General features: G+C 41.0%; 1 protein-coding gene and 1 pseudogene across 4 annotated transcripts in view; both read left to right on the top strand.

Annotated features, from left to right (window-relative positions):
* The window catches only part of SP100 (SP100 nuclear antigen), a 71,477-nt gene extending 63,141 nt beyond the window's left edge, over positions 1-8,336 (top strand). For 2 of the 4 annotated variants that reach the window (XM_010956034.3, XM_045517451.2), the window contains 3 exons: positions 853-995; positions 3,231-3,269; positions 6,481-8,105. In XM_010956034.3, the coding sequence (XP_010954336.2) occupies positions 853-995; positions 3,231-3,266 (179 nt within the window). In that variant the 3' untranslated portion in view covers positions 3,267-3,269; positions 6,481-8,105. Of the gene's footprint in view, positions 1-852; positions 996-3,230; positions 3,270-6,480; positions 8,106-8,254 lie in introns of those variants that run through there. The other 2 variants (XM_045517449.2, XM_045517450.2) reach the window with 2 other exon arrangements.
* LOC123617139 (nuclear body protein SP140-like protein) lies at positions 6,597-16,538 on the top strand (annotated as a pseudogene).
* The last annotated feature ends 36 nt before the right edge of the window (positions 16,539-16,574 follow it).

Here is a 16,574-nt window from a genome sequence, read left to right on the forward strand (position 1 = left end):
CAAGAGTCCTCTCCCAAGATGCACTTAATTCTTCTACAAATCATAACAACAAGTGTGAAATGTTGTCTGCCAGGGAAGCTGCCCTGAGCCAAAGAGTCCAGGGTTTCTATCAGGCGTTAATTACCTAAGTACTCTCTGCCTAGCACACGCCAAAATTCCGAACTCCCAGAAGGAGAGCAGATGTTCTGCATAAACCATACTGTTTATATAAACCGTTTAGGCAGAGTGAGCCACTCTTTTAAGTTCTGAGAATGATGGGGCCCCTCCCCAAATTCAGGTTCCCAAATGCCTTTATCTTTTGCACAAATCTTACTGTTTTTTTTGTCCAAGCCCATGTGAACAAGGTCTTTCGTCACTTTCACGATATTTTCAACCCCCTAAAATATAAGAAATAATTGATTGCCATTAGCTGGATGATCAACTTTGTACAAGACGAGGCAGATGTGGCTGTGCTGACACCTGCAACACAGCCACCTGTGTCTCTTATCTGCCCCCTCAGAAACTCAGGTCTCAGAGAAGGGAAGAGAACCGTTCTTCTTTAGAACCGTCCATTTTTTTCTCTTTTGAATATAGTGAAATATTTGTTAAAAGTAAATATTGGTAGTAATTACTATCCTTCTTATTGCATGAAAGTCAAACAAGTGCATGCACACAGCAAGAAGTCCACTTCTGCCCTCACCTTTCAAGTTGCTCTGCGGCCTCAGAGAGGGAACTCAGCTCTCCTGCTGCTGATTCTGACCCCAAAATGGGTGCCCTCAATCCACATTGTGGGAGTTTTCAAGTTCTGGGGTTTTTCATAATCAGGAGCACACCGTGGTGACAGAGGTACCTTAGATTGTCTTGGTCTCACAGGAGTCTCTGAGAAGTGCGTACAGAGTAAGGATGGAAGGCGGTTCACCCTCAGGGAATTTGAAGTTGAAGGAAACCGCGCAGCATCCAAGAACTGGAAGATGAGTGTGCGCTGCGGTGGATGGCCCCTAAAATACTTGATTGAGGTATTCTAGTGACAAAGGGCTGAAATCAAGGATTTAGTATCATGATTCATGAACTTCAAAGTTTAGCAGAATTTTTCAATGTCCAGAAAACCATCATGACCCGCCTTGCTCGGGTCCCAATGCATGTATTATTACTAACCTGCCATGTGGGTGTTACCTTTGCTGGTTTACATTACGGATTCACCCTCTAAGTACCTAAACTCTTACACTTTTGAAAGTAAGACAGTAAATTGTACCCTTGACTCTGCCACTAGTAATTGTCACTGTGCAATCTGGGTACAGGAAAATAATTTAAATTTGGCAGGGGAGGGTCTTAGATTTGGGGAGCCAATGTTTAAAGTAACAATAGTAGAAATAGGTATATGAAAATAATACACCAATATGGGTGTTTCCTTGATTACAGAATATTTCAACATGATTTATTTTGATAGCCATCTGAAATTCATTCTTGAAAAAGAATATTTAAAATATATTTAAAAATATCTACTTGGTCTTCATATCAGCTCCCTGATGTGGACAAAGCAGGCCAGGTCTCTGTCACAGACGAACCTGTGCCTTCTGACTCTATCACGTGCCCCAGATGGTCCTTCCTTGTACCACTCTAATGATGAAGAAAAGCTCTTTGCTTAGCAAATATTTGTTGAAATACATCTAAAGCCGCAGGGACTGTAGTGTGGCTCCCAGTTTCTAACCAGGAGTAAGGCTGCACATTTTAACCACAGTACTATACAGCTCATGGATGCTGTAATGAGAGGTGCTGGCAGGAAGAGATGCAGCAGCTTAGGGGAGGGAAGGTCATTTCTGGCTTTGAGGCTGAAGACAGTTTCTTGGAACAGTTTGCACTGAGCTGGGTCATAGAAGAAGAATGGTTCTGACAAGCAAAACTGTAGGAATGAAAAATTCTACATTGAAAGGATGGCATGAAAATCCTCCCAACAGGTTGTCAAACTGCGGGTAATAAGGCTCAATATATGAGCTGGGTTGAGTGTGGAGGCCTTGAGGTCCAAGGAAAGAGGCTGAGCGCTTCATTTAATCATGGGGAGATCATGGGAGGTTTGAGTTAGGGACAGACTGAAAAAGTTGAAATAGGGCATTAGAAGTATGAATCTGATCAGAGAATGCAAGATGGACTAGAAGAGGCCCATTTAATCCATGGACCCCTCAAGTGACCTTCACTGCCTTTCTGCCTGGTAAACCCTCACTCAACTGCAAGGCTCAGCTCAAACAGCACACTTTGATGAAGTTCTTTAAAATTCACTTAATTTGTTTCCTATTGTTGTTATAACAATTTTCCACAAACTTGATGCCTTAAAACAATATAAGTCTATTATCTTACAGTTCTGGAGACCAGAATTCTGAAATCAATTTCACTGGACTCAAGTCGTGGTGTCAGCAGGGCTGGTTCCTTTTGGAGCCTTCCAGGGAGAATCTGTCCCTTGCCTCTTCCAGCTTCTAGAAGCAGCCTTCATCCCCATGGCTCATGGCCCCGTCTCTGCATCACTCCAACTTCTTGTTCTGTCATCATGTGTCCTACTACTCACTCTGAGCCTCCTGCCCCACTCTTAACCCTTGTGGTTACATTGGCTCCACCCAGATAAGCAGAATCATCTCCCCATTTCAAGCTCCTTCATTTAATTACATCTGTAAAGCCCCTTTCACCATGAAAGTTAATGCATTCATGGACGTGGGAACTAGGCATTTTTGCAAGGAGGGGCATTATTTAGCCTTCTATACACACCCATCTCCAGATCCCAAAATACTCTATGAGACCACAGTTTACACTTTATCATCCTTGCCCGTTATGTGCCAGCTTTTCCCACTTGTCTCCCCAAAGCCATAGGTATCTTTGTGTGCCCAAAGCCACTGATGGGGCCTGACACCTGGTCAGTCATTCACCAGATGTGTGCCAATGAAGTAGCTGTAGTACGCAGGGTATAAAGATAAAAGCTAGAGGGGTACTGTGGGAATAGAAAGGAAGCGGTGGGTATAGAAGAGGTTGTGAAGGAAAACCTGGAAAGACTTTATAAGGAGAGCAAGAGAGGGGGTTCAGGTTTGAAAGCTGAGTCTGGATAACAGAGAGCAGCATGTTACAGATTTGGAGAGGGAGGTTATTTTCCATGAAGACACCTTGAATTTGTATTGACAATGGGACACATCTGGAAGGCAGCTGGAATTACCATGTTCACAAAGTAAAAACAAGGACCCATAATGGCATGAATCTCATTTCTCTTTCAGAAAGGATTTTTACCAGATCCGTCAATAAAAAGATAAAAGGTAATTATCACTTGAACTACTGCCTCTCTCTAAGCTAAATATCACTTTGATTGCTTTCATTGCAATAAGGACATTTCAGGCAGTCACTTTTTGCACAACTGCAGGAGGTGCCTCTCACTACATAATGTTGTGTAGCTGGACTAATACATGGCACCAACAGAGAGGGATAGATAAGGGTTTCCATGCCCTCTGGTTTTCTAGCAGATGCATTGCCCAGCAAGCTCTAGATACATTCACACTGCTTCTGTTCCTCTGCTGGAGATGGGACCCTTGAGTAGTGGAATAGCTCTCATCTCTGGGGTCTGCGTAGCTTTTTTGATGACTGAGGTGGGCACAGAGGGTTATTTCTTCCAACATGGCCAAGCCCTCTATGAAGATGAAAAGGCAACTCTTCCAGATAGGATGTTCTCCCCCTCTTCATAACCTTTCTTGTGACAGAGCTTGTAGGTGATAATGACTGCCTATAACTCCCAGCCCTTACTGGGAGAAGTTCCTCTAGACCTTGGGCTCCCACTCTTGGCTGCATATTGCAATTACCTACCCTCAGAGGTTCTGATGTTATTGTTCTAAGATGCTGTCTGAGGACCAAGATTTTCCAAAACTCCCCTGGTGGTTTTAATGCATGACAAAATGTGTGGGTCACTGTAGACCCACGCTGTACAATCTATGGTGTCCATCAGAATCTCATGGGCTTCTGATTCAGTAAGTGAGGGATGGAGCCCAAGAATTCACATTTCAAAAAAGTTCCAGGTAATGCTGCTTATGCTGGTCCAGAGACCACTACTTTAAAAAGCCAAAGGTCTCAACTAATGACTGCACATTAAAACCATCTGGGGAACATTTAAAACACACTGCTTTAAAACACACACTCAACCCAGACTAATTGAGTCAAAATCTCTGAGGATGGGGTCCCAGGCATCAGAATTTTCTTAAAGCTCCCCAGGTGATTCTACTGTACAACAGGTGTAGAACCACTGTTGCATGAAAAGACAAATTTCTTGCTAAAAAGATTAAAGAGACATGCACCAAGTTTGCAGGCTTCCTAGACAATGGAGCTTCAAACATTGAATTTGCACGCATCATTCTTTCTTCCTCAGGCCCACTCGCAGTGTACTTAAAGACTGATGGTTCAGGAACTCTGACCTAGTAGCCTAAAAATAGTGGTCAGCATCCATGAGTCTCATCTGTTGTGACAAAACAGAAAAACAGTTACATGGCCCCATACCAGGGCAACTCAAGCCCATTAGGGGATGTCCCCAAGGATGTCCCTAACAGGCCATTCCTTAGGTTTTCCTATTGAAAGGGAGCACATGGACAAGATACATCTTGCAGCCTAGAATTTCCTCCTACGTGCAGCTTTTGTGTCTCTTCTTTTTATATTGAATTTGTACATGAAAAGAATTTACAAATTGAGGTATGTTGCAATTCACCTCAGCTCACTGGGCTCAGAAATGATATTCTGACTGTTACGATTTGAACCCAAAGAGCAGACCATTTTTCTTTGGCTAATAATATTGTTTTATAAGTAAAGGCCCTGCATTCTTGTAGCAGTGGATCTCACAGAATCACTGAGAATGAGATTAGATATTTAAAAATTGGAATCAGCAGGACTGGTAATAATTGGATATCTGGGATGGGAAAAGGGAGGACTCCATGTTCACTTTTAGGTCCCTGGGTGGAATGGTGGGGTGCTTAGTGAATGGTGGAGCACTAAAAGAGGAGCCAATTCAAGACAGGAAGACGAGGAATGTGGTTTGAGGCAAGGTGGGTTTTATTCATGATGAAAGACATCTAATTGGAGATGATGGGAAGTACAATTTGGGTGCTTGGAGACTTGAAAGACGACTAGAGACACAGGTCTTAAAGCCTAGGGACAAAGTGTGGTAAGTGTGGTGATGGGAGTAGTTGTGGTCATCTAGGAGAGTAAAGGGACATAGAAGGGGACATAAGACAGAGCCCTCCAAAATTCCAACATTCCAAGTGATGAACCTGAAAAGAAAGAGGCAGGGTGTTAGAAAAAAAAATCCAAGAGAGTGGAGTGTCATCGAATAAAGCTTTAAGTGTGTTTCTAGAAAGAAGAGGTGGAATGGCACTCCCTGCCACCTCCCTACTTCCTCACCACCCACCAGAGTCCCAGCTACCCATCACTGGATGGGCCAGCCCCTAAGTCTATGCATCATTTTGTGCCTAGATTGTCACACAAGGATGTGAATTCCTTCTTCCATTCTATTGTGTAGACAGGATATATTCATCTAGATGCAGAGCTGCTACCCATTGGATGAAATGTTTCCCCCCCATACGGTTCTCTTTCTGCTCAGGTAGCCCAGGAGAGAAGCCGGGTGCCCGTCCTCTGGGCATTTTTCCAGCATAGGCACATCACCCTTATACAAAGAAATTGTAGTATACAGGGATTCACATGTTACTCACAGAGATTATCACAAAAAAAGAGGGAAAAATGTGATTTTCTTTGCCCACCAGTGGGCTCATTCCTTGACCAATTCTTATTTTGGTCAATAAATTCTATTGTTCTAATTTGAGTTTGTTACTCGACAATACTTAGACACAAAAACACTGTCAAATTTTTAAGTTCACTAAATGAAATTAAATCTGGCTAAAGGTCCCACATAATGAGATTGATGAAAAATCCAGCATCAGTCAATTTTGTGAACCCTGTCATCTTCCTTATATAAGACAAAGAATAGGTCTTCCACAGGCTCAGAAAATGAGGTTAGGGCCTTGGCCTTCAACTCCAGTGGCTGCTGCTCCCATTCTCTCTGGACTTTGAGAGATGGCACCTCCACATCTTATGTGCTAAGCTACATCATGGGGGCAGGCTATCTCAGGCTCCCAGAGCCAAAGAGCTCTGTCCTCCCTGGCATCCATCTGGTCACCTGTGCCCATGGTCTTTCCAACCCAGAGGCTCTGTCACAGGCCCAGGGGCCCTCCAGGCACGGAATCCATTGTCCAGGAACTCCTCCTCAGGTCCTTCAACTCACAGAGAACTTATGGACAAGAAAATGGGATGCAGTGGTATCTCAGAAGTTTATTCTCTCATATTAAATTCTCAGTAATCACTCTTCAATGAGTCAATATAGATGATGCAATGTAGACAACTAGGTAAGACACAGTATTCCTGAACCAGGTTTTGCCTACAGAATAATAAATTTCTCAGACTATCTTTAATTTATTCCTTTTGTGTTGTTGTTGTTAGCCTACCTGTGTAAGAATCTCTGGCTTCATAAAGAAAACTTTAAAGGTGTAACACACAGCCACTTCCTCCTGAACATCACTGCAGACCAGAATGTCTTCTGAAATCTCCACTCATTTATGATAAAAACTCTTACCAAAGTGGGTACAGAGGCAACATATCTCAACACAGTAAAAACTATTTATGACAAGCCCACAGCCAGCATAATACTCAATGGTGAAAAGCTGAAAGCCTTCCCACTAAAATCTGGAACGAAACAAGGATGTCCACTCTCACAGCAAAGGAAACCATAAGAAAAACAAAATGACAATCTATGGAATGGGAGAAAATATTTGCAAATGATACAACTGACAAAGGTTTAATTTCTAGAATATATAAACAGCTCATACAACTTGATAACAACAACAAAAAAACCAATCCAAAAATGGGCGGAAGACCTAAACAAGCAATTCTCCAATAAAGACATACAAATGGCCAATAGGCACATGAAAAAATGCTCGATTATCAGAGAAATGCAAATCAAAAATACAATGAGGTATCACCTCAGACCAGTGAGAATGGCTATCATTTTTTTAAACATTTTTTTAATTGAGTTACAGTCATTTTACAATGTTGTGTCGAATTCCAGTGTACAGCACAATTTTTCAGTTATACATGAATATGCATATATTCATTGTCACATTTTTTTTCGCTGTGAGCTAACACAAGATCTTGTATATATTTCCCTGTGCTATAGAGTATAATCTTGTCTATCTATTCTAAATATGCCTGTCAGTATCTACAAATTTTGAAATCCCAGGCTATCCCTTCCACAAATGATAAATTCTGGAGAGGCTATGGAGAAATGGGAACCCTCCTACACTGTTGGTAGGAATACAGTTTGGTGTAGCCATTATGGAAAACAGTATGGAGATTCCTCAAAAAACTAAAAATAAAGTTTCTGTATGATCCAGCAATCACATTCTTGGGCATATATCCAGAGGGAACTCTAATTCGAAAAGATACATGCACCTCAATGTTCATAGCAACACTATATATGATAGCCAAGACACGGAAACAGCCTAAATGTTCATCAACAGATGACTGGATAAAGAAGATGTGGTGTATTTATACAATGGAATACTACTCAGCCAAAAAAAGAATAAAAGAATGTTATTTGCTACAACATGGACAGATCTGGAGAATGTCATTCTACATGAGTTAAGCCAAAAAGAGAAAGAAAAATACCATATGATATCATTCATACGTGGAATCTGAAAAAAGAAAAAAGAAGACGTGAATGAACTCATCTACAAAACAGAAACAGATTCTCAGACATAGTAAACAATCTTATGGTTACTGAGGGGAAAGAGGGTGGAAAGGGATAAATTTGGGAATTTGAGATTTGCAAATATTAACCACTATGTATAAAAATAGGTATAAAACAAATTTCTTCTGTATAGGACAGGGGACTATATTCAATATCTTGTAATAAACTTTAATGAAAAGAGTATGAAAATGAATATATGTATGTATATGTATTACTGGGACATTATGCTGTACACCAGATTGACACATTGTAATTGACTATTCATCAATAAGAAATAAATTAATTTTTAATTTTTAAAAATAAAAATTAATGAAATCTCCATGCAGTGTTGTTCCTTAATAGTTTGAGGAGATAAATTTACAAGTGTCACCTTAGTACAAGCAAAAGCCACGTGTTCTAGAGTCCCAGTGTGTCAACCTTCCAGGGTCTCACTGATCCCAGTGATGTCTATATTATCTCTTTTTCTAGTGAGAAAACTCAAATGAGTGTGAGGTGTGCCATGGAAAGGGAGCGCTGTTCTCCTGTGATACTTGCTCAAGGATCTTTCATGAGAAATGCCACATCCAACCTAAAGATGCTGGCAGGTTAGTGAGACCTGGCCCCCTCTTGCCCTTCCTTCTTGTGGTACAGCTTCTCCCACCATGCACACTCAGCTTGCAAGATTGTCTCTGGTTGCATGTGTCTTGATTGAGAAGCAGAGTCCTTAAGTATGGGGATCCAGAAACAGGGACAGAGCTGCTTAACAAAGCTAGCAGCAGTAGATTAATGAGGAGAAAAGTCTTCAAGTTGTTTTTAGGTATAATAAACAAAGGAGTGACCCCCCCACCTCCCTCACTTGGTTCCCAGACCCATACACTTTGATGAGGTGATGACTCCCTACATTAGTTGCTGGTTTAAAGCAGACACCACCTGCTATGGGAACACCCCAAAGCTGACAAAGCTGGGGCTGTGATGAGCTTTCAGAAGGCGATCACAGCAGTCTATCAAGTTAGTTGACCCTGAATCACAGGGTACATAAGACCCTTGAATTCTGTAGGTATTAGTCCACTGCTGCATTTTCTTGGCTGTAAGATATATCTTTGGTCAGAGGTGATGATATGTGAGATAACACATAGATTGATAAGGCATTCTATAAGTGGTGGTGTAAGCAGACTCGCTGTAGCCAGGAAGGATGATCTCTACCAGGATTATGTCTGTCCCTATAGAATAGAGCATGGCCCTCCATAATGGGAGGAGTCTAGTATAATTCACTTGCTCCCATGTAGCAACCAGAGAATGTGCACACTTATGGATTCAGCATAAATTTCTGCAGTTAGACAGTCTGCAGAGGCGGAAGACAAGTCGTTGAGCTCATGTATAGTCTCCAGCCCTGCACCATGGCTACTTTGTAATGGGCCCCTTGAGCAACCACTAGGGTGGCCAAGGAAAGAGGCTAAACGATACCTCTAGGATGGATCATTGTATCCGTCTAATTGTCGCGAGGTCTGCAGTACAGAGCCTGGTAGAGGAGAGGAGAGAATGAATCTAGGAGCAAATGGAAGATATCTGGCACTCTGTTGGTAGATTTCCTTTTCAAGAAGTTTCTGCAGCCCAGATTCTAGACATAGAGTTGGCAGTGCCAGAGGAAAGGATGCCTGTGGCTTATGCCCTGTGCTTATTCAGCTAAGTTGAGAGAAAGAGCTGGTTTCCTGATTTTTAATGTTATCTGATGACTCTTCAAGGACCAAGACTCCAGTGCTTAAGGTACTAATTTCCAACCCTCGATTCTAGCAGGCAGGAGTCATTACCAAACTCACAGTGGCTCAGATGGGAACCCTAAGTTTTGAGGTGAATGAGAGTCTTTACCCACTGTGACACCTCACTTAGACTGTCAGCCTTCTACTACTATTGATGGGAGGGTTGTCTTTGGCATTTGAGCCCAAATGAGGCTCTAGTGCTGAGGGGTGTCAGAGAGAAGTAGGGTACAGCTGGAAACTACTATCTGAGCAGAGCACTCCAGTGGCTATAGACACAAAGGTTGATTCACAGAGAACCTCCCTTTGCTGACCTTATGTCCAACCTCTCAGGAACCCATGGAGTTGCAACTTCTGCAAGATAAAGGCTCTTCAGGAAAGGTACTCAGAAAGCCAACCATGTCATCAGGAATCTGAGGTCCTGAAGAGGAAGATGCTGCCTGAGGAGCAGCTGGTGAGTTGAAATGTAAACCTGAAGCCTCCTCCTTTCTGTTTACACAAGAGAAGCAGCACCACCTTGCAGGGGGCAGGAGGAAAGGTGCCCAAGGCAAACTGCTGTCCCTTGCTGTGCTCTGATCACATGACCTGACACCAACATTTCTACACCACAGAAACTTGGTGTCTGTTTCACAATCTGCACGTTTGGGAGTTGTGCATCTATCTGAGCATACATAAGGCTCATTCTCTCCAAGCTGCTTTTCACTTAAAATTTCCTCTCTTTTGCAGAAATGTGAGTTTCTCCTCTTAAAGTTATATTGCTCTCCCAAAAGCCCCTTTTTTGTCTCAGAACCACATTATATAAGTAAAAGCAATAAAACCCAAAACTGGCATCTGTCAAATTTGTGATATGAGTCCAGAGGGTACAAGTTGCCATTATCTTTGTCTTGTTGGTGAATGTCTTAGTCAGCTCAGTCAGCCCTTCAAAGCTCAGCTGCTATAACAAACTGCCATAGTCTGGGTGGCTTAAACAACAGGAATTTATTGCTCACAGTTCTGGGGGCTGGAAGTCCAAGATCAGGGTGCCAGCAGGGTCAGGTCCTAGTGAGGGCTCTCTTCCAGGTTGCAGAGAGCTGTCTTTTCTTTTTGTCCTCACAAGGGAGGGAGGGAGTTCTCTGAAGTCTCTTATAAGGGCACTAATCTCATCCATGAGGGCTCCACCCTCATGACCTAATTATCTCCCAAAGGTCCCACTTCCTGACACCATCACAGTAGGGGTGATGATTTCACCATATGAATTTGAGGAACACAAGCGCTCAGTCCATAACAGTGGGAGTCTACAGAAGGTAGACTTGGAACCCTCTAATAGCCTGCCCTTTGGCACTTTGTCAACAGAGTAGAGAGGCGTCTCGGGCCGAAGAAGCCCATGGTTAAACAGACTCAAGAAAAAGTTGAGGAAGATATACCTACCGCCAGGTGGAGGGATTTGTGCAGGACATGCGTCTCGTCTTCCAGAACCACAGACAGTATTCCAGCGTAAGTGGTTCTCCCTGCTTCTATTTTCTCTCGATTAAGTTGCTTTGTCTTTCACCTTCTTGTAAGCAGGTAAAAGTTGCAATTTCCCTCATCATCTGGCAAGCCCACAAAGTAAAAATTCTGGCAGTATTTTAAAAGCCCTCTGGGCTATGGTGGGGAAGATAATAACAGGCCAGAAGGTATCACTGAAAACGTTGCCCGAGGACCTCAGAGTTTACTCCTTCTAGATAGTTGGTTTGCCCACAGAGAACAGTGAACTGCAGACCTAGTCCCTTCCACAGGAAATGGAAGTGATTTTCTTTCTTTCTTTCTTTCTTTCTTTCTTTCTTTCTTTCTTTCTTTCTTTCTTTCTTTCTTTCTTTCTTTCTTTCTTTCTTTCTTTCTTTCTTTCTTTCTTTCTTTCTTTCTTTCTTTCTTTCTTTCTTTCTTTCTTTCTTTCTTTCTTTCTTTCTTTTTTTTCCACTGGATCTGGACAGTTCTGTGGGTGCCTCAAAAGTCCCTGCCCTGGGCCTGGGCTCCTGTCCCCACGCAGCCCAGACTTAGGGACCATTCTGGGGAGACTGGGTGTCGCGATACAGAGTATGTTCCTGTGCAGTTTGTGCTCCTGCCCTCTGGCATCCGGACCCTCAGGAATGTGTGGACAGGACCCACACACACACCTGGGCATCTTCCTATTTCCAGTGGTTCTAGAACTGCACTTCGGATTCAGAGCATGGTAGAGTTCTTACAAGCAGAATGTTTATGGCCTCGGTGCTCGTGGAGAAGTGGGACCAGTTCTCTCATCTGCTAGAAGCACATTTTAAACGCAACTTGTGTGTCTCATCTCTAAAGAAAGATACCAAATCACATTTCTCATATTTCAAAATCTTGAATTTCTTTACATTTGAATTTCTCTGTGGTGTATAATAAAGTTAACAAGGACTACCTTAAGGGATGGGAATAAAGGATAAAAGAAAACACCATGAATTTGCCTTAGACATTTCTGCACAATCAGAGTACTACAAGGAATATGTGCTGTGTTCAAAAATCAAATAACTAGATTTTAAAAAATTAATCAATAAATTTCTCATGAAGAATTAGAATGCAGTATAGTACTATTTTTGCTCCTCTGTATTCAAGATGAAGAAAAATGATCCAGCAATCAAAGAACATAAGCTACTCTCAACTGGATTAATTTTCGCTTAGCATTTGGGATAGTCTAAAATGAAACTCCAGGTTATCCGGAACATTGGGAGTCAAGCTCATTGGCAACCTAAGCCCACTGGCAATAGCTATTATTGTTTTTTGTCTTTGCTTTTTCAGGACAAGGAGAAATTCATCAGGCTGGGACTTCATCTAGAGGCCAGATTTGAGAATGACTTCACAGACATTTTTGTCATCCAGGAAATAAGCACAAACAGTATTCAGTTTGAGCCCCACCCTATTTTTTTTATGACATAACCCATTTCTAGGTCCCCCTTCAGAGACTCCAGCAGCTACAAGAGATCATGCCTGGGACCCCACTGAACATTATGCCCACTGCTGTACAAATAGCATATCACACTTCTTTTTCAGACTTGTTTTTTGTTGACATTCCTGCTCATTTATTTTTCTAAATGAAATTTAAAATTGTCAGATTATCTTCTTGAATAATTTAGGGTGAAATTTACAGAAGAAAATACATCTTTTTATAAAAGATTGTGTTATGTGCTTTACTTGAATCTTTTATTAGGCTCTTAAGTTTTCTTTTCTCCTCCCCACAGGATTTAATCATTTCTTATTTTACTCTCAGGTACTTAATACTTTTTCTTGTTATTGTGAATGTGACCTTTTCCCAATATATTTTGTTACTGAGTTTTGCCTGTTATAGAAAGCTATTGTGATTTATATATTTTAGTCACTGGTTACCTTAGTGGATACTGGATAGCATTGCTTGTGGCCTCATCCTCAGTGCCATCAGGAAGCTCATAGTGGATGCGTAGCATTTCCAATTTTCAATTTGCAGAATCATACTTGGTACATCTGATGGAAGCATGCCTCACCTGGGCACTCAAACCTCTGACAGTCCTTGCTTCTGTTAAGGAATGGCTCTGCCATGGCATCCTGTGGAACTTGCATGTCCACATAGGCAAGATCTACCAGCAGCTGATCTCATCTAAGTCTTGAGAAAGCCGTATCATCCACCAGAACATGAAAGCCTGGGAGGCTTGCAAGGAGCTGCTACAAGGCTATTTCCCACGCGCTGCCTTCTGTTGTGACATACTTTCCTCATATTCCAAGCTCTGAAGAGGCATGAGGTAACATGAATGTGTACCATCACTCTTGCTTCATCATATGTCATCCACGTCCCCCTTGGCATTGGTGCTACCCACTGGGACATGGGGAGCTATCACCTTCGCTCTTCTTGCTTTGCTATCTATGGAAGTGATAAACAGTCTGAATCTTTTTTAAAAATTGAAGTACAGTTGATTCACAATGTTGTGTTAGTTTCAGGTGTCCAGCAAAGTGATTAGGTTAGATTAGATTAGATTCAATTATAGGTTATTACAACATATTAGTATAATTCCCTGTGCTACACAGTAAATCCTTGTTGCTTGCCTGTTTTATGTGTAGTAATTTGTATCTGTTGACCCCATACTCCTAATTTATCCCTCCTCCCTTCCCTCTCACCTTTGGTAACCATAAGTTTGTTTTCTATGTCTGTGAGTCTGTTTCTGTTTTGTATTTAGATTCATCTGCATTATTTTTTAGATTCCACATGTAAGTGATATCATTTAGTGTTTGCCTTTTTCTGTCTGACTTAGTTCACTAAGCATAATATTCTCTAGGTCCATCCAAGTTGCTGCAAATGGCATATTTCATTCTCTTTTATGGCTAAGTAATATCTCATTATATCTGTATACCACATCTTCTTAAGCCAATCATCTGTTGATGGGCACTTGAATTGGCTATTGTGAATAGTTTTTCTATAAACATTAGGGTGCATGTATCTTTTTGAATCAGAGTTTTTATTTTTTCTAAATATATACCCAGAAGCGGGATTGCTGGATAAAAGGGTAGCTTATTTTTTAATTTTTTTAAGGAAACTCTGTACTGTTTTCCATAGTGGCTGCACTAATTTTCATTTTCACCAACAGTACAGGAGGGTTAACTTTTCTCCATGCCCTCTCCAGCATTTGTTATTTGTAGACTTTTTGATGATGGCCATTTTGACCAATGCAAGGTGATACCTCATTGTGGCTTTGATTTGCATTTCTCTAATAACTAGCGATGTTGAACTTCTTTTCATGTGCCTGTTGGCTATTTGTATGTCAGAGAATGTTTTGTCTATGTTTTCTTCTAGGAGGTTTATAGGGTCTTATGTTTAAGTCTTTAAGCCATTTTGAGTTTATTTTTGTGTATGTGTGAGGAAGTGTTCTGCATGGGTCTGTCCAGTTCTCCCAGCACCACTTGCTGAAGAGACTGTCTTTTCTCCATTGTATATTTTTGCCTCCTTTGTCAAAGATTAATTGACAGGAGGTCTGTGGGTTTATTTCTGGCTCTCTATTCTGTTCCATTGATCTATGTGTCTGTTTTTGTGCCAATACCACCCTGTTTTGTTTACTGTAGCTTTGTAGTATTGTCTGAAGTCTGTGATGGTTATTCCTCCAGCTTTGTTCTTTTTCTTTAGTATTACTTTGACTATTGTGGGTCTTTTATAATTCCATATAGCTTTTAGGATTATTTATTCTAGTTCTGTGAAGAGGGTCCTGGGTGATTTGATAGGGATCACATTAAATCTGTAGATTGCTTTGGGCAGTATGGCCATTTTAATGAGATAGCCTACTTGTTATTTTTGTTTTTGTTGCTTGTGTTTTTGGTGTCATATCCAAAAACTCGTTGCCAAGACCAATGTTAAATAGTTTTGAGTTTTCCCCCTATGTTTCCTTCTAAAAGTTTTACAGTTTCAGGTCTTGACATTTAAGTCTTTAACCCATTTCAAGTTAATTTTTGTGAGTGGTGTAAGATAAGGGGTCCAATTTTATCCTTCTGCTTCAGATTATCCAGTGTTCTCAACACCATTTATTAAAGAGACTCTTCCCCACTAAGTATTCTTGGCTCTCTTGTCAAATATTAGTTGACTGCATATGGGAGGGCTTATTTCTGGCTCTCAGTTCTGTTCCATCAGTCTCTGTGTCTATTTATATGTTTAGTACCACACCGTTTTGATTACTATAGCTTTGTAATATAGTTTTAAACCAGGAAGTGTGATGCTTCTAGCTTTGTTCTTTCTGGGGATACCTTTGTCTAGTCAGGATCTTTTATACATACAAATTTTATAATACAAATTTTATAATTTTATTCTATTTGTGTGGAAAATGTCATTGGAATTTTGATAAGGATTGCACTGAACCTATAGATGGCTTTGGGTAGTATGGACATTTTAACAATGTTATTTCTCCCAATCCATGAACTCAGGATATCTTTCCATTTGTTTGTGTCTTCTTCAATTTCTTTCATCAAAATCTTGTAGTTTTCAGTGTACAGCTCTTTCACCTCTTTGGTTAAATTTATTCCTAAGTATTTAATTGTTTTTGATGATATTGTGAATGGGATTGTTCTCTTTATTTCTTTTTCAGATATTTCATTGTTACTGTATAGAAATGGAACTGATTTTTGTATGTTGATTTTGTATCTTGCCACTTTGCTGAATTTGTTTATTAGTTCTAATAGTTTTTTTTTTTTTTTGTAGAGTCTTTAGGATTTTTGTATATAAGACCATGTCATTTGCAAATAGATACAATTCTTCTTCTCCCTTTCTGATTTGAGTGCTTTTTTTTTATCTCTTTTTCTTGTCTGATTGCTCTGATTAGGAATTCCAGGACTATGTTGAATAGAAGTGGTGAGAGTGAATACCCTTATCTTGTTCCTGATCTTAGAGGAAAACTTTCAATTAATCAGGAGACAGGAGCTCTGATTTCAAGCTTGTATTGATGGACATTTTGCATCTTCCTTACGTGGACCACTTCTCAGTGCAAAACTAGAGGCTTGTGGGGCTTGTCTGACTTCCAGAGTGTCATCTCTATTAACCTCTGCACAGAGAAATGAAATCACTTAGAGGACTTAATGTGTGCCCAAGGAGCCAACACAAAAGAAAATCACGTAACGAGAAGGTGAGGGATGACCAGGGAAGATCCAGCAACTCAGGAGTAGGACTATGCCTGCCTGAAGGTACCCTGGTATGACTCTCACGTGCACCTCACCTACAGAGGTTACTGTTACTTCAGCACTATCTCCAGAGACAGAAAATTTTACCCACAGTGGGGAGTTGTGCTTTGTCTCACTTTCAACTTTGCTGACCCTTCACTGTCATTCCACTTCTTACTCTTCCTACCTGTCTCTATACATCTCTTCTGGCTTTTACTCTGTCTCTCACCCGGGGTAATTTTGGAAGACAAGTGTTGAAGATGGCATAGTCTCTAGTACACTTGATCTCCGAATGACTACATGGGGCAGAGCACCCTATCCTCTTCCCAGTACTCCTTCTCCTACTCATGGTCTGGAACACTGTGGATTGTTCCTGCAAGCAAGAAATAACTTCTCCTTTTAGCAATTACAAATGT

This window comes from Camelus bactrianus, chromosome 5 (genome assembly GCF_048773025.1).
Source record: "Camelus bactrianus isolate YW-2024 breed Bactrian camel chromosome 5, ASM4877302v1, whole genome shotgun sequence".
NCBI lineage: Eukaryota > Metazoa > Chordata > Mammalia > Artiodactyla > Camelidae > Camelus > Camelus bactrianus.